Source organism: Salmo salar, unplaced genomic scaffold (genome assembly GCF_965601325.2).
Source record: "Salmo salar unplaced genomic scaffold, fSalSal1 ptg000221l, whole genome shotgun sequence".
NCBI classification, from domain to species: domain Eukaryota; kingdom Metazoa; phylum Chordata; class Actinopteri; order Salmoniformes; family Salmonidae; genus Salmo; species Salmo salar.
This window is the reverse complement of record NW_027675333.1, coordinates 1310805-1331621: the sequence shown is the minus strand read 5'-3', so window position 1 is coordinate 1331621 and position 20817 is coordinate 1310805. Positions and strand designations below refer to the sequence as shown.

General features: G+C 43.0%; 2 protein-coding genes across 2 annotated transcripts in view; one reads left to right on the top strand and one right to left on the bottom strand.

Annotated features, from left to right (window-relative positions):
• LOC145850252 (tripartite motif-containing protein 16-like) overlaps positions 1-20817 on the top strand; it is a 698685-nt gene that overhangs the window by 520579 nt on the left and 157289 nt on the right. The gene's annotated exons all lie outside the window — the stretch shown is intronic.
• Positions 9814-18330, bottom strand: LOC145867182 (stonustoxin subunit beta-like). The gene is made up of 4 exons (XM_082971232.1): positions 18161-18330; positions 17831-17877; positions 16913-17453; positions 9814-9832 (listed from the first exon to the last, which is right to left on the bottom strand). The coding sequence occupies exons 2-4, from the start codon at positions 17850-17852 to the stop codon at positions 9814-9816; spliced, it is 582 nt and encodes a 193-aa protein (XP_082827358.1). The 5' UTR covers positions 17853-17877; positions 18161-18330.

The following is a 20817-nucleotide window of genomic DNA, read 5'->3' as shown; positions in this document are numbered from 1 at the left end:
ACACAAAGACGGGGGCGGCCAGGGCACGCGCCTAAGCCCACAGTCCCTTGATCGGCCACTTGAGAAAGGCGATAATGTGTTTCAGCCTGGGGCTGGGATGACAACATTCATGTTTTTCCCGGGCTCTGAGCGCCCATGGAAGACGTAGGAAGTGTCACGTTAGAGCAGAGATCCTTTGTAAAAGATAGAGATGGCAAAGAAGTTCAAGAAATGGTCAGACAGGCCACTTCCTGTAAAGAAATCTCTCAGGTTTTGACCTGCCATTTGAGTCCTGTTATACTCACAGACACCATTCAAACAGTTTTAGAAACTTTGGAGTGTTTTCTATCCAAAGTCAATAATTATATGCATATTCTAGTTACTGGGCAGGAGTAGTAACCAGATTAAATCGGGTACGTTTTTTATCCAGCCGTGAAAATACTGTCCCCTAGCCATAACAGGTTAAAAGAGGAAGTAAACATAGACAAAGCTAAATTAAAATTGTCAGTCTAGAGCACCAGTGAAAGGGATTTCGAAATGGGAGAAGTTAGGAGCAATTTATATAAGGACGGTATTTGGTATCATGATAAGTTACCAATACTACCTAAGTCATTGTTTAGAGATGCGGCAAGATTGACACATGGGCAGAGCCATGTGTCAACAGGGGGATAGTAGTGCAGGTTCGGAAACACTTTGTGGCCTATTGGATAAGGAACTACTTAAAAAAAACATTTTTTATAATAGATAAGTATATTAAATGGGAAGAAACGGTCCCAACGTACTGGGTGGACACGATTAGGGTAGTTGGTTTACTAGGATCTATCTCTTTAAATAATGGATTACATTTTAGCTGATCAGGTAAACCATATAGAATGCCAGAGTTAGGGAGGCCAGAACAGGTAGACATAGAAGTTGAAGATATACTAACAGAACACATGGTTAACCAAACCCGTATGTCCGAGACTTTGTGTCCAACAGGTGAATTACAGGAGAAGATGATTCACTCAATCCAACCAGGAGACTGGGTGTGGATCCAGTCCCTGAGGAGAAAAGAACTGGAAGCAGCCACGGTGGGAGGGCCCATACCAAGTGTTCCTGGTAATAGCCTTCGCGGTGAGAATAGCTGAAAGAGCTACCTGGGTTCATATCACACATTGCGGGAGGGTAAGACACACTGACACTGTCGAACAATCACAGAGTCAGGAGAAGAACCGAATACCAACAAGGTTCGGGGGTTACCTCTCTAACGAAGATTCCCTAACCCGCCCGATCCTCACTGTGTGCATTCATAGAAGTGAAAGCGTGGATTGGCCTCTAGCCAGTGATATATTCTCCGGGAGGGGGTGGGGCTTTACAGGGGTACTGGTCAGTCTGAGCTGTCTGATTGTAGGAGCCATATTCCTAATACACCATGAACCACTCGAGAAGTCAGAAAGTTGTAACTTGACCCATAGTGTAGAAGATGAGGAGTTTATATGGCCTAGGTACAAAAGGTCACTCGATCTGGATAAAAAGGAAGTGAGATTAGAGTTAGGGAAGGATGTCTCAATAGAGTTCTATGCAGACCAAATGGGGTCCCTAACCTCCAGGCAGTCTAGGACTCGGACTTCATGGGGAAGATATCTGTGTAGATCCCGGTGTAACTCATGGAATCATAGCTCACACAGAGAGAGAAGGCTATGTCAATCCACACACCCAATATAGAAACAGATGGAATATAGTGAAGGCCAGGGTTTTTGACTGCAATCCAGAGCAAGGGAAGTATTGCTTGAAGATAGGAATGACCATTAAAAGCATAAAGAAAGAGGATTTAGGGTTATGGTATGTTGGCCTTGACCAGACCATTGTCGACACTGCGGTACCATTCCGAGTAGTAGAGGTTAGGACAGGAGATAGTTCTACCGCCAGCCAGAATACCAGTAGTACCCCTGATAAAACTGACATTACCTGTGTAGTCATCCAGAGCCAAGAACCGGTGAGGATAGTTCAGACGAAAGATCTTAAGGAAGTGATTGAGGTGGAGACTTGGTTTGGGGATTCCAACCTATGGCTGGAATGGATTCAGTATACAGCTAGATCAGTAGCTAAAGAAGAAGGTTATGCCTGCGCAACAGCCAAACTTCAGTTGACAACCATCCCCTTTCTACTCGATGGAATTAATTTACCAAGGGGAATGGCCTGTATGGTAAAGCTGTTCATGAAGGGAAGGAAGCCAGACAGTTGCACTGATCTGCATTATCTGTATCCAATGTGCCCATTAGATCCAGACTTCCCCCTTTCACAGTCGCAGGAGGAGACTATTATTGTGTGGTTGCCCTTCACCCTTATACAACACAAAGACCTAGTTTGATCTAGTTTGATTTTGTGTGACATTTCTGAATCCAATAAAAATAGATGTGTTATAGTGTATGTGAAATATTTAGCCAATAGGGTGGATTGTAATGGAAATAATATGATTAAAGGTTTGACTAAATGATTTCACCCTGAAAAGGTATAACCGAGTGATTATAAGATGAATGTGTGTGTGTGTCGGAAAAGTTGGAGCTTAATGATTTAGCAATGCAAGCAACCAGACAGCAGACAACTGTCTGGTTGATTATGTAACATGGGGCAATATGATAAGCAATGTATGAGATGGAGAAGACTTGTAAATTAGCATTGACTGTGTTAACCTCTCTGGGCTAGGCGGGATGAAATCGTCCCACCTACGCAACAGCCAGTTGAATCCTGTGGCGCGATTTTCAAAACCTTTGAAATGCTATTACTTCAATTTCTCAAACATATGACTATTTTACAGCTATTTAAAGACAAGACTCTTGTTAATCTAACCACACTGTCCGATTTCAAAAAGGCTTTACATCGAAAGCAAAACATTAGATTATGTCAGCAGAGTACCAAGCCAGAAATAATCAGACACCCATTTTTCAAGCTAGCATATAATGTCACAAAAACCCAGAAGACAGCTAAATGCAGCACTAACCTTTGATGATCTTCATCAGATGACAACCCTAGGACATTATGTTATACAATACATGCATGTTTTGTTCAATCAAGTTCATATTTATATCAAAAAACAGCTTTTTACATTAGCATGTGACGTTCAGAACTAGCATACCCCCCGCAAACTTCCGGGGAATTCGCTAACAATTTACTAAATTACTCACGATAAACCTTCACAAAAAGCATAACAATTATTTTAAGAATTATAGATACAGAACTCCTCTGTGCACTCGATATGTCCGATATTAAAATAGCTTTTTGGTGAAAGCACATTTTGCAATATTCTAAGTACATAGCCCAGCCATCACGGGCTAGCTATTTAGACACCCGGCAAGTTTAGCACTCACCAATATCAGATTTACAATTATTAAACTTTGATTACCTTTTGTTGTCTTCGTCAGAATGCACTCCCAGGACTGCTACTTCAATAACAAATGTTGGTTTGGTCCAAAATAATCCATCGTTATATCCGAATAGCGGCGTTTTGTTCGTGTGTCCCAGACACTATCTGAAATGGTAAATCAGGGTCGTGCGCATGGCGCAATTCGTGACAAAAAAAATCTAAATATTCCATTACCGTACTTCGAAGCATGTCAACCGCTGTTTAAAATCCATTTTTATGCCATTTTTCTCGTAAAAAAGCGATAATATTCCGACCGGGAATGTCCATTTAGCTAAACAGAGGAAAGAAAACACAGCTTTCGGTCGACGCGGCCACGAGCCTGAGTCTCACAGTACTGTAACCAGCCACTAACCAAACGCGCTACTTTTTTTCAGTCAGAGCCTGCAAAGCCACGATTCAGCGTTTTGCCGCCTTCTGAGAACCTATGGCAGCCGTAGGAAGTGTCACGGGACAGCTAAGATCCTCACTCTTCAATAAACAGAGACAAGAAGAACGACACCTTGTCAGACAGGCCACTTCCTGCATGAAATCTTCTCAGGTTTTTGCCTGCCATATGAGTTCTGTTATACTCACAGACACCATTCAAACAGTTTTAGAAACTTTAGGGTGTTTTCTATCCAAAGCCAATAATTATATGCATATTCTAGTTACTGGGCAGGAGTAGTAACCAGATTAAATCGGGTACGTTTTTAATCCAGCCGTGTCAATACTGCCCCCTATCCATAAAAGGTTAAAGAAGAGGAGGGGCATTTGTAAGGGGTATGACATATGGTATGACCAAATGTCATGTATAAAAGGCTGTGTACATTGTATGATATTCAGAGCTCTCGTAAATAATCATTCTGACCAATTGTAGGCTGGCTCTCCGTCTGCTTCATTCAACCAGAATCTTACACCCTCTGGGGGGCAGACTGAGTAGTTTAATTGAAGTTCAGTTTATGAACATTGGGAACAGAATTCCCATGACAGAAGGTAGAAACTAGGGCCTGTAGGACCTGCCTTGTTGATAGTGTTGTTAAGAAGGTAGAGCAGGGCTTTATTATGGACAGACTTCTCCCATTCTTAGCTACTGTCGTATCAATATGTTTTGACCATGGCAGTTTACAATCCAGGGTTACTCCAAGCAGTTTAGTCACCTCAACTTGCTCAATTTCCACATTATTCATTACAAGATGAACAGGTGAGCAGTACGCGTCTATGAAATGAGAGCATGAACAGTGTGAGGACCGTTAAAACGTCTTAGGGCTAGGGGGCAGTTTTCGGAAGTTCGGAGAGTCTGGCGAGCCCAAAGTAAAATGCCTGTTACTCAGGCCCAGAAGCTATGCATAGAATTGGTAGATTTGGAAAGAAAACACTGACGTTTCCAAAATTGTTAAAATAATGTCTGTGAGTATAACAGAACTGATATGGCAGGCGAAAACCCGAAGAAAATCCGACCAAAAAATAAATAAATAAAATCACAGGCTCATAGTTTGTAAAGCTATTGAAAACTCCTATGTCTGTCACCCAGATTGCAATTCATAATAGCTTCCACTAGATGTCAGCAGTATTTATTCAAGGTTTTGAGGCTTCTATTTTGAAAAATAAATAAATATTTACACTTTCAGTGAGCTGACTGCTTGGGTCACATCAGTGTTTTTGCGCGCGATGGAGAGCGTGCACACTTGCGAATTTGTCATTCCTATTGAACACAGTACTTTCCGTATGAAATATTATAGTTTATTTACATTTTAGACAACCTGAGGATGATATAGACACGTTATTTGACTTGTTTGGACGAAATTTACTGGTAGCTTTTAGAACTTCTTTGTCTGCATGTTGAAGGAGTGGATTTCTGAAGTCATGGCGCCTGCTAAACAGACTATTTTGGGATATAAAAGAAGGACTTTATCGAACAAAACGACCATTCATTGTGTAGCTGGGACCCTTGGGATTGCAAACAGAGGAAGATCTTCAAAGGTAAGTGATTTATTTTATCGCTATTTGGGATTCTGTGACGCCTGTGCTTGTTTGGAAAATATGTTGTTGTGGGGTGCTGTCCTCAGATAATCGAAAGCTATGCTTTCACCGTAAAGCCTTTTTGAAATCTGACAAAGCAGTTCGTTTGCCAAGATTCTAAGCTTTTAAATGATGTATGACACTTGTATTTTCGTGAATGTTTAATATATTTCTATTTTGAATTTGGTGATCTGCAATTTCACCAGATGTTGTCGTAGGTGTTTCGCTAGCAGTCCGCGAGCTCTAAGAGTCATTAAAACCATGTGCCCTGATTTAGTTAAAACTTGTATTTTCATGAATGTTTAATATTCAGATTTCTGTAATTTTGAATTTGGCGCTCTGCAATTTCTCTGGATGTTGTCGTAGGTGTTTCGCTAGCAGTCCGCGAGCCCTAAGAGTTATTAAAACCATGTGCCCTGATTTAGTTAAAACTGGTTCCATCAGAGCCCTTACAAAACATTTTACAACTGATTCATCACTGTCATACCTTATAGGGTCCAGAGTTTTCCTGGTTAGGTCAACAGATAAGGACAAACTCTGAGCCCAGGGCAAAAAAATTGCCCCCCCCCATTCTGGGACCTATGGTTGCCACCAGTCTGCTTGCTGTTCTCAGTTATCGTCAGGTACTGTATGTGGATGATCAGGGCTTTATTCAGAAAAAGTTTCTTGGGCTACTTTGATTTGCCAAGTGGGCGAGATGTGAAGTCCGTGTTTATCTTCATGGACAAACTTGTTGTTCTAACCTACGATGGCTCAGCTTCAAGGGAACGTATCTGCTATTTGTATTTCCAGCTAAGTCCCCTCCTGTTCCATGGTTTAACAAGCGATGACCACTCCACTACCATTGTCAACTAACTCCTCACATGAACTGGAAGCCACGTCTCATGTGGCCCACTCATCCACTGGCACATTGAATGTTTCCTCTCCAAGCACGGTGAGGGAACCCCTGTTAATTTTCTCTCATTACTTTATGTAGAGTCAATCACAAACACAATCACATTATTACACATCTATGATTTTACTCCTTGATTGGACTAACTCATTCTTAGCTCTTTTGTCTCACTGTGTAGTGTTTTTGTGTTATTGTCTTCCCAGTCAAATCCTGCCCTGCACTGGTCAAGCCTCTGAACACCTCAACTCATGCCTCATACCCTCATTCAATCACTGCTGTGATCCCTTCCCAAAATGGTGTAAGTAGCCCTCTCATTCCTATTCCCCATAATATTGTACTATAAGTGTCTTTATTAAATGCTTTAGGTTAAAATAATTACTCTTTGACGATTTTTGAAACACATTTTTGACATCTCTGTGCGTTCTGCTCCTATACTGTGGGTCTCCCATCCTCCTCAACAACAGACATGTCTAATAACGTGTAATACAATTCATCATTAATAATTCTGCAAGTTTTCTGTGTTCAGAAGCCTGATTCTACTCACTGTGGTAGTATGGAAGTGTTGAGCTGTATTATTTGGCCTGTGGTCCTGTTGTCCCCAGTCCCAGTGGTGAAGATAATGTCTTAATTGAGCTTCTTGTCTGTGACTGAGATACGTAATCTGCACATTTACTAAAACGTCAGCTCTCATCTCTCCCAATGTTCTCAATGTCAAACGATGAAGGCCGGGTAGTTTTTTTTCATGATTGCAACACAGGTCATTTTAGTTGGTTGGCCCTCGCTACATATTCGTCGCCAGACCCACTGGCTCCAGGTCATCTACAAGTCTATGCTAGGTAAAGCTCCGCCTTATCTCAGCTCACTGGTCACGATAACAACACCCACCCATAGCACGCGCTCCAGCAGGTACATCTCACTGGTCATCCCCAAAGCCAACACCTCCTTTGGCTTTGAATTGCAAAAATCGCTGAAGCCGGAGACTTATATTTCCCTCACTAACTTTAAACATCAGCTATCTGAGCAGCTAACCGATCGCTGCAGCAGTACATAGTCCATCTGTAAATAGCCCACCCAATCTACCTACCTCATCCCCATACTGTTTTTATTTACTTTACTGCTCTTTTGCACACCAGTATCACTACTTACACATCATCATCTGCTCATCTATCACTCCAGTGTTAATCTGATAAATTATGATTACTTTGCTACTACGGCCTTTTTATTGCCTTACCCCCTCACGCCATTTGCACACACTGTATATAGACTTTCTTTTTTATATTGTGTCATTGACTGTACGCTTGTTTATTCCAGGTAACTCTGTGTTGGTGTTTCGGTCGCACTGCTTTGCTTTATTCTTGGCCAGGCCGCAGTTGTAAATGAGAACTTATTCTAAACTGGCCTACCTGGTTAAATAAAGGTGAAATAATAAAAATAAAAAGATCCTATATCATAATGAATTAGATTACATGGAGAGGGGGGACCTGATCCTAGATCATAATGAATCAGATTACATGGAGAGGGGGAACCTGATCCTAGATCATAATGAATCAGATTACATGGAGAGGGGGGACCTGATCCTAGATCATAATGAATCAGATTACATGGAGAGGAGGGAACTGATGCTAAATCATAATGAATCAGATTACATGGAGAGGGGGGACCTGATCCTAGATCATAATGAATCAGATTACATGGAGAGGGGGGACCTGATCCTAGATCAGAATGAATCAGATTACATGGAGAGGAGGGACCTGATCCTAGATCATAATGAATCAGATTACATGGACGGGGGGGACCTGATCCTAGATCATAATGAATCAGATTACATGGAGAGGGGGGGACCTGATCCTAGATCATAATGAATCAGATTACATGGAGAGGGGGGGACCTGATCCTAGATCATAATGAATCAGATTACATGGAGAGGGGGGACCTGATCCTAGATCATAGTGAATCAGATTACATGGAGAGGGGGTACCTGATCCTAGATCATAATGAATCAGATTACATGGAGAGGGGGGACCTGATCCTAGATCATAATGAATCAGATTACATGGAGAGGAGGGGGGACCTGATCCTCGATCATAATGAATCAGATTACATGGAGAGGGGGGACCTGATTCTATATCATAATAAATCAGATTACATGGAGAGGGGGGGACCTGTTCCTAGATCTTAATGAATCAGATTACATGGAGAGGGGGGACCTGATCCTAGATCATAATGAATCAGATTACATGGAGAGGGGCGACCTGATCTTAGATTATAATGAATCAGATTACATGGAGAGGTGGGACCTGATCCTAGATCATAATGAATCAGATTACATGGAGAGGAGGACCTGATCCTAGATCATAATGAATCAGATTACATGGAGAGGAGGGACCTGATCCTATATCATAATGAGTCAGATTACATGGAGAGGAGGGACCTGATCCTAGATCATAATGAATCAGATTACGTGGAGAGGGGGACCTGATCCTAGATCATAATGAATCAGATTACATGGAGAGGGGGGACCTGATCCTAGATGATAATGAATCAGATTACATGGAGAGGGGGACCTGATCCTAGATCATAATGAATCAGATTACATGGAGAGGGGGGACCTGATCCTAGATCATAATGAATCAGATTACATGGAGAGGAGGGGGGACCTGATCCTTGATCATAATGAATCAGATTACATGGAAAGGGGGGACCTGTTCCTAGATCTTAATAAATCAGATTACATGCTGAGGGGGGGACCTGATCCTAGATCATAATGAATCAGATTACGTGGAGAGGGGCGACCTGACCTTAGATTATAATGAATCAGATTACATGGAGAGGTGGGACCTGATCCTAGATTATAATGAATCAGATTACATGGAGAGGTGGGACCTGATCCTAGATCATAATGAATCAGATTACATGGAGAGGAGGGAACTGATGCTAAATCATAATGAATCAGATTACATGGAGAGGGGGGACCTGATCCTAGATCATAATGAATCAGATTACATGGAGAGGGGGGACCTGATCCTAGATCAGAATGAATCAGATTACATGGAGAGGAGGGACCTGATCCTAGATCATAATGAATCAGATTACATGGAGAGGAGGGAACTGATGCTAAATCATAATGAATCAGATTACATGGAGAGGGGGGACCTGATCCTAGATCATAATGAATCAGATTACATGGAGAGGAGGGAACTGATGCTAAATCATAATGAATCAGATTACATGGAGAGGGGGGACCTGATCCTAGATCATAATGAATCAGATTACATGGAGAGGGGGGACCTGATCCTAGATCAGAATGAATCAGATTACATGGAGAGGAGGGACCTGATCCTAGATCATAATGAATCAGATTACATGGACGGGGGGGACCTGATCCTAGATCATAATGAATCAGATTACATGGAGAGGGGGGGACCTGATCCTAGATCATAATGAATCAGATTACATGGAGAGGGGGGACCTGTTCCTAGATCTTAATGAATCAGATTACATGGAGAGGGGGGGACCTGATCCTAGATCATAATGAATCAGATTACATGGAGAGGGGCGACCTGATCTTAGATTATAATGAATCAGATTACATGGAGAGGTGGGACCTGATCCTAGATCATAATGAATCAGATTACATGGAGAGGGGGGACCTGATCCTATATCATAATGAATCAGATTACATGGAGAGGAGGGACCTGATCCTATATCATAATGAGTCAGATTACATGGAGAGGAGGGACCTGATCCTAGATCATAATGAATCAGATTACGTGGAGAGGGGGACCTGATCCTAGATCATAATGAATCAGATTACATGGAGAGGGGGGACCTGATCCTAGATGATAATGAATCAGATTACATGGAGAGGGGGACCTGATCCTAGATCATAATGAATCAGATTACATGGAGAGGAGGGGGGACCTGATCCTTGATCATAATGAATCAGATTACATGGAGAGGGGGGACCTGTTCCTAGATCTTAATGAATCAGATTACATGCTGAGGGGGGGACCTGATCCTAGATCATAATGAATCAGATTACGTGGAGAGGGGCGACCTGACCTTAGATTATAATGAATCAGATTACATGGAGAGGTGGGACCTGATCCTAGATCATAATGAATCAGATTACATGGAGAGGGGGGACCTGATCCTAGATCATCATGAATCAGATTACATGGAGAGGGGGGACCTGATCCTAGATCATAATGAATCAGATTACATGGAGAGCCGGATATATATAATATACCCTACTATTTTTTTATATTTAATATGCCATAAACTATAGTTTTTTTTAACAGTTTCATTAGTTCATTGTAATTAACTTAATCATTATGACACACCCCTCTCTATTGTCATTGGTTGCACTAATTGCACTGTTTGTCTACATAACCTGGTTCAAGTATTGATGACATCACCCTGAAGAAGGCACAGTGATGCTGAAACGTTGGTAAATACCCAATAAATTACTGGGAGTTTATATATGGAGTGTGGGATTCTCTTTATTTTGATAGTTTATAACTCTTATGTATGTGCCATCTTTTTGTGTTTTTCAGGCAGCCTGGGAAAGAACTGAAAAAACTCACTAAAGAGTCAAGACAGAGACACCAGAAAGACCCAAGAAGACTTGGACGCAGCATCAGAGGACAGAGAGGGATGTTCAGAACTCCCTCAGTCTGGTCAGTTGGTGAGGGTAGGCTGCTTACCTGACATGGAGGAAGTCCCCCCTCCTCTCCCCTACCTTCCCTATACCCCCTCCTCTCCCCTACCTTCCCTATACCCCCCTCCTCTCCCCTACCTTCCCTATACCCCCTCGTCTCCCCTACCTTCCCTATACCCCCCTCCTCTCCCCTACCTTGCCTATAACCCCTCCTCTCCCCTACCTTCCCTATACCCCCTCCTCTCCCCTACCTTCCCTATACCCCCTCCTCTCCCCTACCTTCCCTATACCCCCCTCCTCTCCCCTACCTTCCCTATACCCCCCTCCTCTCCCCTACCTTCCCTATACCCCCTCCTCTCCCCTACCTTCCCTATACCCCCCCTCCTCTCCCCTACCTTCCCTATACCCCCCTCCTCTCCCCTACCTTCCCTATACCCCCCCTATTATGTTGGACCATGTTTATTTGTTTGAATCTTGTCTTTGTTTGTGATCAGGTTAGAAGAGAATGACTCCTCAACCCAAGAGGTCCTGGAGCAGCTGTGATCAGGTTAGAAGAGAATGACTCCTCAACCCAAGAGGCCCTGGAGCAGCTGTGATTAGGTTAGAAGAGAATGACTCCTCAACCCAAGAGGTCCTGGAGCAGCTGTGATCAGGTTAGAAGAGAATGACTCCTCAACCCAAGAGGCCCTGGAGCAGCTGTGATCTGGTTAGAAGAGAATGACTCCTCAACCCAAGAGGCCCTGGAGCAGCTGTGATCAGGTTAGAAGAGAATGACTCCTCAACCCAAGAGGTCCTGGAGCAGCTGTGAGAGAGCAGCAGTGTGGAAGCATTTGGGGAAATTTAAAGAAGGTTTCCTGGAAAAGAGGATTGACTGTTACGTAAAGGGTCAGAGCCACTGAGTGGACAAAATATTAAGGATACCTTCCAATTATTGAGTTATGCCTGGTCAGTTTGTCATGGAAAGAAAGGTGTCCTTAATGTTTTGTGTAAATTACATAATAATTATACATTTATGGATTGTTTTATGTAGCCTATTGTTTTCTATTTATTCAACCTGCCATCTACCCACCTGGGGACTGAGGATTATGAGAGAACCCCCACATCACTAGCTTCTCTTTATTCAACCTGCCATCTACCCACCTGGGGACTGAGGGTTATGAGAGAACCCCCACATCACTAGCTTCTCTTTATTCAACCTGCCATCTACCCACCTGGGGACTGAGGGTTATGAGAGAACCCCCACATCACTAGCTTCTCTTTATTCAACCTGCCATCTACCCACCTGGGGACTGAGGGTTATGAGAGAACCCCCACATCACTAGCTTCTCTTTATTCAACCTGCCATCTACCCACCTGGGGACTGAGGATTATGAGAGAACCCCCACATCACTAGCTTCTCTTTATTCAACCTGCCATCTACCCACCTGGGGACTGAGGGTTATGAGAGAACCCCCACATCACTAGCTTCTCTTTATTCAACCTACCATCTACCCACCTGGGGACTGAGGGTTATGAGAGAACCCCCACATCACTAGCTTCTCTTTATTCAACCTGCCATCTACCCACCTGGGGACTGAGGGTTATGAGAGAACCCCCACATCACTAGCTTCTCTTTATTCAACCTGCCATCTACCCACCTGGGGACTGAGGGTTATGAGAGAACACCCACATCACTAGCTTCTCTTTATTCAACCTGCCATCTACCCACCTGGGGACTGAGGGTTATGAGAGAACCCCCCCACATCACTAGCTTCTCTTTATACAACCTGCCATCTACCCACCTGGGGACTGAGGGTTATGAGAGAACCCCCACATCACTAGCTTCTCTTTATTCAACCTGCCATCTACCCACCTGGGGACTGAGGGTTATGAGAGAACCCCCACATCACTAGCTTCTCTTTATTCAACCTGCCATCTACCCACCTGGGGACTGAGGGTTATGAGAGAACCCCCACATCACCAGCTTGCATGTTCTGCAGCCTTGTAAAGATAAGGAGGGGACGACTGGGAGGCAGGTTGGCATTTATTGTCATGAATCTTGCCCTGGAGGCAGGTTGGCATTTATTGTCATGAATCTTGTTCTGGAGGCAGGTTGGCATTTATTGTCATGAATCTTGCCCTGGAGGCAGTTCAGCAAAGTATCCCCTATTTGGAACAGGTACAAAGTAATACAATCCGATTTTAATCCTAACCTCAACCACACTGCTAATCCTTCCCTTAAATTAAGACCATAAAACAACATTATTTTCCACAGCCAATTCTGACTTTGCAGCTGACATATCTAGAGGAAATCGCACAGTTCTGCCTCCAGGTCAAGATTCATGACAAACGTCAACATGAGACAGGGAGAAGCAATGTAAAAATCAATAACGAAATTGTTTTCACAATTAACATGCTTTTTCTTGTTTCAAGTATGTTTTATTATGAAAAGTACAATATATCCATGTATACTTGTACAACTATGGAGCGTATGTCCACATATAATTGTACAATTGGTTTTTCCAACATAAAAGACAAGAAATGATCACATTGGTATTTTAACAGTGTTATTGTAAGAGTTTAAATGTTTAAACAGAGGATACATCTAAAACAGGATAAAACAAGTGCAGTATGTTGTGAGAATGTTACTTTAACGTCGACTCATAACGTCACACTATAACTTCATGGGAGTCTTGTGGAAAGACTGCATGTTGTTTTGGGTGGATTGAGTGACGTCTTCATCAACATTTTGCAGAATATTCCGGTAATATTTTCACCTCTTGTCGACTGCAGACATTCATAAGGAGTTCCAGTAGTTTATTTGCAATTTGCAGGTATTAAAAGTAATACATATATTGTAATTCTTTATTGGATCTCTCTTACATACAGGACAGTACATACCAGAGGAGGCTGCTGAGGGGAGGACGGCTCATAATAATGTCTGGAACAGAGTGAATGAAATGGAACACATGGAAACCATGTGTTTGATACCATTCCACTTATTCCACTCCAGCCATTACAAGCCTGTCCTCCCTAAATAAGGTCCCACCAACCTCCTGTGGTCCAAACACAAACAGTAAAATATATCATAAAAAATGCAAAGTGGTAAAAGATAAGAAAATATTACAAGCCTGTCATGTGTGAGTGTTCAGTGTGTGTGTGTGTGTGTGTCCAGTGAGTGTGTGTGTGTGTGTGTGTGTGTGTGTGTGTGTGTGTGTGTGTCCAGTGAGTGTGTGTGTGTGTGTCAGTGTGTGTGTGTGTGTCCAGTGTGTGTGTGTGTGTGTCCAGTGTGTGTGTGTATGTGTGTGTCCAGTGAGTGTGTGTGTGTGTGTGTGTCAGTGTTTATGTGTGTCAGTGTGTGTGTGTGTCAGTGTTTATGTGTGTGTGTGTCAGTGTTTATGTGTGTCAGTGTGTGTGTGTGTGTCAGTGTTTATGTGTGTCAGTGTGTGTGTCAGTGTTTGTGTGTGTGTCCAGAGTGTCTGTGTGTGTGTGTGTGTATCCAGTGTGTTTGTCAAGCATGTGTGTGTCAAGCCTGTGTGTGTCAAGCCTGTGTGTGTGTCCAGTGTGTGTGTGTGTTCAGTGTGTATGTGTGTCCAGTGTGTGTGTATGTGTGTCCAGTGTGTGTGTGTGTCCAGTGTGTATGTGTGTGTATGTCCAGTGTGTGTGTCCAGTGTGTGTGTGTGTGTGTCCAGTGTGTGTGTTCAGTGTGTGTGTGTGTGTGTGTTCAGTGTGTGTGTGTGTGTGTGTTCAGTGTGTGTGTGTGTGTGTGTTCAGTGTGTATGTGTGTCCAGTGTGTGTGTGTGTATGTCCAGTGTGTGTGTGTGTGTGTGTCCAGTGTGTGTGTTCAGTGTGTGTGTGTTCAGTGTGTGTGTGTGTGTGTGTTCAGTGTGTGTGTGTGTGTGTGTTCAGTGTGTGTGTGTGTGTTCAGTGTGTGTGTGTGTGTTCAGTGTGTGTGTGTGTGTTCAGTGTGTGTGTGTGTGTTCAGTGTGTGTGTGTGTGTTCAGTGTGTGTGTGTGTGTTCAGTGTGTGTTCAGTGTGTGTGTGTGTGTCCAGTGTGTGTGTGTGTGTGTGTGTCCAGTGTGTGTGTGTGTGTGTCCAGTGTGTGTGTGTGTGTGTGTGTGTGTCCAGTGTGTGTGTGTGTGTGTGTGTGTGTCCAGTGTGTGTGTGTGTGTGTGTCCAGTGTGTGTGTGTGTCCAGTGTGTGTGTGTGTGTGTGTGTCCAGTGTGTGTGTTTGGGTGTGTGTCCAGTGTGTCCAGTGTGTGTGTGTGTGTCCGTCCAGTGTGTGTGTCCGTCCAGTGTGTGTGTGTGTGTGTCCAGTGTGTGTCCAGTGTGTGTGTGTGTGTCCAGTGTGTGTGTGTGTGTGTGTGTGTCCAGTGTGTGTGTGTGTGTGTGTGTGTCCAGTGTGTGTGTGTGTGTGTGTGTGTCCAGTGTGTGTGTTTGTGTGTGTGTCCAGTGTGTGTGTGTGTGTGTGTGTCCAGTGTGTGTGTTTGTGTGTGTGTCCAGTGTGTGTGTGTGTGTGTGTCCAGTGTCTGTGTCCAGTGTGTGTGTGTGTGTCCAGTGTCTGTGTCCAGTGTGTGTGTGTGTGTGTGTGTGTGTGTGTGTGTGTGTGTGTGTGTGTGTGTGTGTGTGTGTGTGTGTCGTGTGTGTGTGTGTGTGTGTGTCAGGTTATTATTTCAGGGACACTGAGGAGTCAACATAAACCCTAAACCCTGGATAGAGGGGCTCAGTGAATGTGGAGGTGAATGTGATCAGGTGGGTCAGTGTGTCAGAGGAGGCTCTATAGAAGGACAGAGTGCCGGCTGGCCAGTCCAGATACACTCCTACTCTGTGGGGGCTGGAGGAGTGGACGTCTATGGTAGTGGAGTTATTATTATACCAGCTGGAGGAGGGGACGTCTATGGTAGTGGAGTTATTATTATACCAGCTGGAGGAGGGGACGTCTATGGTAGTGGAGTTATTATTATACCAGCTGGAGGAGGGGACGTCTATGGTAGTGGAGTTATTATTATACCAGCTGGAGGAGGGGACGTCTATGGTAGTGGAGTTATTATTATACCAGCTGGAGGAGGGGACGTCTATGGTAGTGGAGTTATTATTATACCAGCTGGAGGAGGGGACGTCTATGGTAGTGGAGTTATTATTATACCAGCTGGAGGAGGGGACGTCTATGGTAGTGGAGTTATTATTATACCAGCTGGAGGAGGGGACGTCTATGGTAGTGGAGTTATTATTATACCAGCTGGAGGAGGGGACGTCTATGGTAGTGGAGTTATTATTATACCAGCTGGAGGAGGGGACGTCTATGGTAGTGGAGTTATTATTATACCAGCTGGAGGAGGGGACGTCTATGGTAGTGGAGTTATTATTATACCAGCTGGAGGAGGGGACGTCTATGGTAGTGGAGTTATTATTATACCAGCTGGAGGAGGGGACGTCTATGGTAGTGGAGTTATTATTATACCAGCTGGAGGAGGGGACGTCTATGGTAGTGGAGTTATTATTATACCAGCTGGAGGAGGGGACGTCTATGGTAGTGGAGTTATTATTATACCAGCTGGAGGAGGGGACGTCTATGGTAGTGGAGTTATTATTATACCAGCTGGAGGAGGGGACGTCTATGGTAGTGGAGTTATTATTATACCAGCTGGAGGAGGGGACGTCTATGGTAGTGGAGTTATTATTATACCAGCTGGAGGAGGGGACGTCTATGGTAGTGGAGTTATTATTATACCAGCTGGAGGAGGGGACGTCTATGGTAGTGGAGTTATTATTATACCAGCTGGAGGAGGGGACGTCTATGGTAGTGGAGTTATTATTATACCAGCTGGAGGAGGGGACGTCTATGGTAGTGGAGTTATTATTATACCAGCTGGAGGAGGGGACGTCTATGGTAGTGGAGTTATTATTATACCAGCTGGAGGAGGGGACGTCTATGGTAGTGGAGTTATTATTATACCAGCTGGAGGAGGGGACGTCTATGGTAGTGGAGTTATTATTATACCAGCTGGAGGAGGGGACGTCTATGGTAGTGGAGTTATTATTATACCAGCTGGAGGAGGGGACGTCTATGGTAGTGGAGTTATTATTATACCAGCTGGAGGAGGGGACGTCTATGGTAGTGGAGTTATTATTATACCAGCTGGAGGAGGGGACGTCTATGGTAGTGGAGTTATTATTATACCAGCTGGAGGAGGGGACGTCTATGGTAGTGGAGTTATTATTGTGCCAGGCAGAGTAACTGTTGTCAGAGCAGAACAGACTCCAAGACTTGTCATTCCATCCAAGACAACAGTCATCACCCCTTCCTCTCCTGTTGATTCCTTTATATGTCACTCCTATACCAGCCCCCCCACTCCACTCTACCTCCCAGTAACAGCGCCCAGTCAGACCCTCTCTACACAGCACCTGTCCCCAGTCCTCAAATCTCTCTGGGTGATCAGGATACGGCTGCTTCTCTGTCCTCCATGTCACCTTTCTGTTCTCCTCAGACAGAGAGAGGCGTCTGTTTACTGTGTTTAGGTCCAGTGTGAGATCACAGACATCTGATGGATGAAACCAGACAAAATATTAGAAATCATCATCATTCACATTAGAATGTTAACTCACTTTTCACTAATTCATTTAATGTAGATGTTTCTAGATATCAAAAGGAGAAGTTAAGGTAACTTGAGACTTGTTGAATGATCATATGTTATACTGTATGGTAATATAATACACACTTATTCACAATAATTACACACACACACACACACACACACAGTCATATAAACTCTTTGTAAACGTTGGTGTCCCTGATTTGTGCTTCTGTAGAACTACAGATGATATTTAATATGACCAAGTCAGTAATGATGGTGGTCTTTGACTTAACTTGAATTAAGACTTATTCTTAGTCATATTCTTCACAGCAGTCAACACTCACATTTTCTAAGCCCAGGTTTCATTCTGTTCTCTCCACCATGTTCCACACTGTAGCGGTAAGCAGAAGAACAGACAGTCATTGAGGGATACACCTGAACTCTCTCACACACACACACACACACACACACACACACACACACACACACACACACACACACACACACACACACACACACACACACACACACACACACACACACACACACACACACACACACACACACACAGTCAGCATTTAACTTTGTTCAAGTGGTGGTAAGAATGTTTGTATTACCTAGCCTGAAAAGTCAAACATGTCTGATGTGAACATTGACATAAACCCTCTACATACTTGAGTTTCTCCAGTCTGCAGTGTGGATCCTCCAGTCCAGCAGAGAGCAGTCTGACTCCTGAGTCTCCTGGGTGATTGTAGCTCAGGTCCAGCTCTCTCAGGTGTGAGGGGTTTGACCTCAGAGCTGAGACCAGAGAAGCACAGCCTTCCTCTGTGACTAGACAGCCTGACAGCCTGCAAAGAGTCAAATCATATTAAAATCACACTGCTATTCTTTAGTGGTGAAAATAGTGGCAGTATAATTTTTCAACATATTCAGATATCAGTGTCCTGAAACCTTACATATATATTCATAAATTAATGTATCATTAAAAATGACAAATGATCAAAGTATTGCCTGCAGATAGAAACATGTATAGTACAAATATTTGAGTAGACTGACCAGACCAGTTTAAAAGCAGTATCAGTCAAAAGACAGACAGTGAGGTATCAGATTTAGATTGTATTGAGTATACAGTCCACACCATATCTATTTTGACAGTGAAGATAACATTTTAAATGTGGCTCTAAACTCCAACATTTTGGATTTCAGATCAAATGTTTCATATGTGGTGACAGTATATAATGTCACCTTTTATTTTAGGATATTTTCAAACATATCTGTTTCACCGTTTAGAAAAATGAAAGCAGTTTATGTATCTATTCCCCCTATTTAAAGAAGTCATATGTTTTCTGACCAATTAACTCATAGTGTATTAAAATAGTCAAAAGTTTTGTATTTGGTCCCATATTCTTTGACTGCAATGACTACATCAAGCCTGTGACTGCCATGATTGAGAAAGATCATGAATAATAATGAGTGAGAAAGTTACAGAGGCTACAACAAAACATGCTAACCTCTCACCATTACCAATAACAGAGGCTACAACAAAACATGCTAACCTCTCACCATTACCAATTTATTTATTTCACCTTTATTTTAAAAGAAATAAAAAATAATAAACCCCAATGAGTTCTGCACAAACCGTGTCCAAATTAAGCACCTCACATTGTGGTTACTCACTACTTGGTAGATATTCCCTCAGCGAAGTATGGCAGTTCCATGCAGGTTTCCTCACAAAGTCCAAGGCAAGCACAGCTACCCATGCAGACAGTACTCCTTAGTAACCGATATCCCCATGGCAACACGAACTCGTTAAGCTTCCCAAGCAATTATCTCCCGGTGTGACACGATGCTAGGCTAACCTCTAGGCTGGCTAATACCTCCACGACGAGACGGTAGCTTCAGTCTTTACAAAGTTTTAACTAAATTATAACAACTCTTTTATTAAATAAAACATGTATTTCCCTTCATGTCTTAGTAGCTATGTGTTTTGTTGTAGTTCTGTCGTCTTCTTTTATAATTTTTCTTCACCAACCGTCCTGAGGTAAAACGTCCATCCTTTCATCAACGTTTTTTTCCCTCCCGTTAACCAGGTCAACTCCCATTGGCCACAACTTAACAAGCGACCTTATTGGTCAAAACGTAAACTTCAAAGTAAAACAAACTATTCACTTATACATTAAATAAATATTTCTTCAAAAAGCATAATGCATTAACAACATTACAGTTTAGGAGCAATTCAATCATCTTTTAAATATAATACCAATTAATTATAACAAATAAACTCAATACTTGGTTCAAACAAGGGTATTACACAAACATACAGTCAATAATACAGTAGAAAAATAAGTCTATATACAATGTGAGCAAATTAAGTGAAATAAGGGAGGTAAAGGCAAAAAAAGGCCATGGTGGCAAAGTAAATAAAATATAGCAAGTAAAACACTGGAATGGTAGATATGCAGTGGAAGAAAGTGCAAAGTAGAAATAGAAATAATGGGGTGCAAAGGAGCTAAATAAATAAATTCAGTAGGGGAAGAAGTAGTTGGGCTAAGTTATAGATGGGCTATGTACAGGTGCAGTAATCTGTGAGCTGCTCTGACAGCTGGTGCTTAAAGCTAGTGAGGGAGATAAGTGTTTCCAGTTTTAGAGATTTTTGTAGTTCGTTCCAGTCATTGGCAGCAGAGAACGGGAAGAAGAGGCGGCCGAAGGAGGAATTGGCTTTGGGGGTGACCAGAGAGATATACCTGCTGGAGCGCGTGCTACAGGTGGGTGCTGCTATGGTGACCAGTGAGCTGAGATAAGGGGGGACTTTACCTAGCAGGGTCTTGTAGATGACCTGGAGCCAGTGGGTTTGGCGACGAGTATGAAGCGAGGGCCAGACAACGAGAGCGTACAGGTCGCAGTGGTGGGTAGTACAGTGGGGGGGAAAAGTATTTGATCCCCTGCTGATTTTGTATGTTTGCCCCCTTACAAAGAAAAGATCAGTCTATAATTTTAATGGTAGGTTTATTTGAACAGTGAGAGACAGAATAACGGCAAAAAAATCCAGAAAAACGCATGTCAAAAATGTTATACAATTATTTGCATTTTAATGAGGGAAATAAGTATTTGACCTCTCTGCAAAACATGACTTAGTACTTGGTGGCAAAACCCTTATTGGCAATCATAGAGGTCAGACGTTTCTTGTAGTTGGCCACCAGGTTCGCACACATCTCAGGAGGGATTTGTCCCACTCCTCTTTGCAGATCTTCTCCAAGTCATTAAGGTTTCAAGGCTGACGTTTGGCAACTTGAACCTTCATATCCCTCCACAGATTTTCTATGGGATTAAG

Coding starts and splice junctions, on each gene's coding strand:
- LOC145867182 (XM_082971232.1), bottom strand. CDS start 17,852: ATGAAACCTGGGCTTAGAAAAT. Junction 17,454..17,830: donor GAAACCTGGGCTTAGAAAAT/GTGAGTGTTGAC, acceptor TTCATCCATCAG/ATGTCTGTGATCTCACACTG.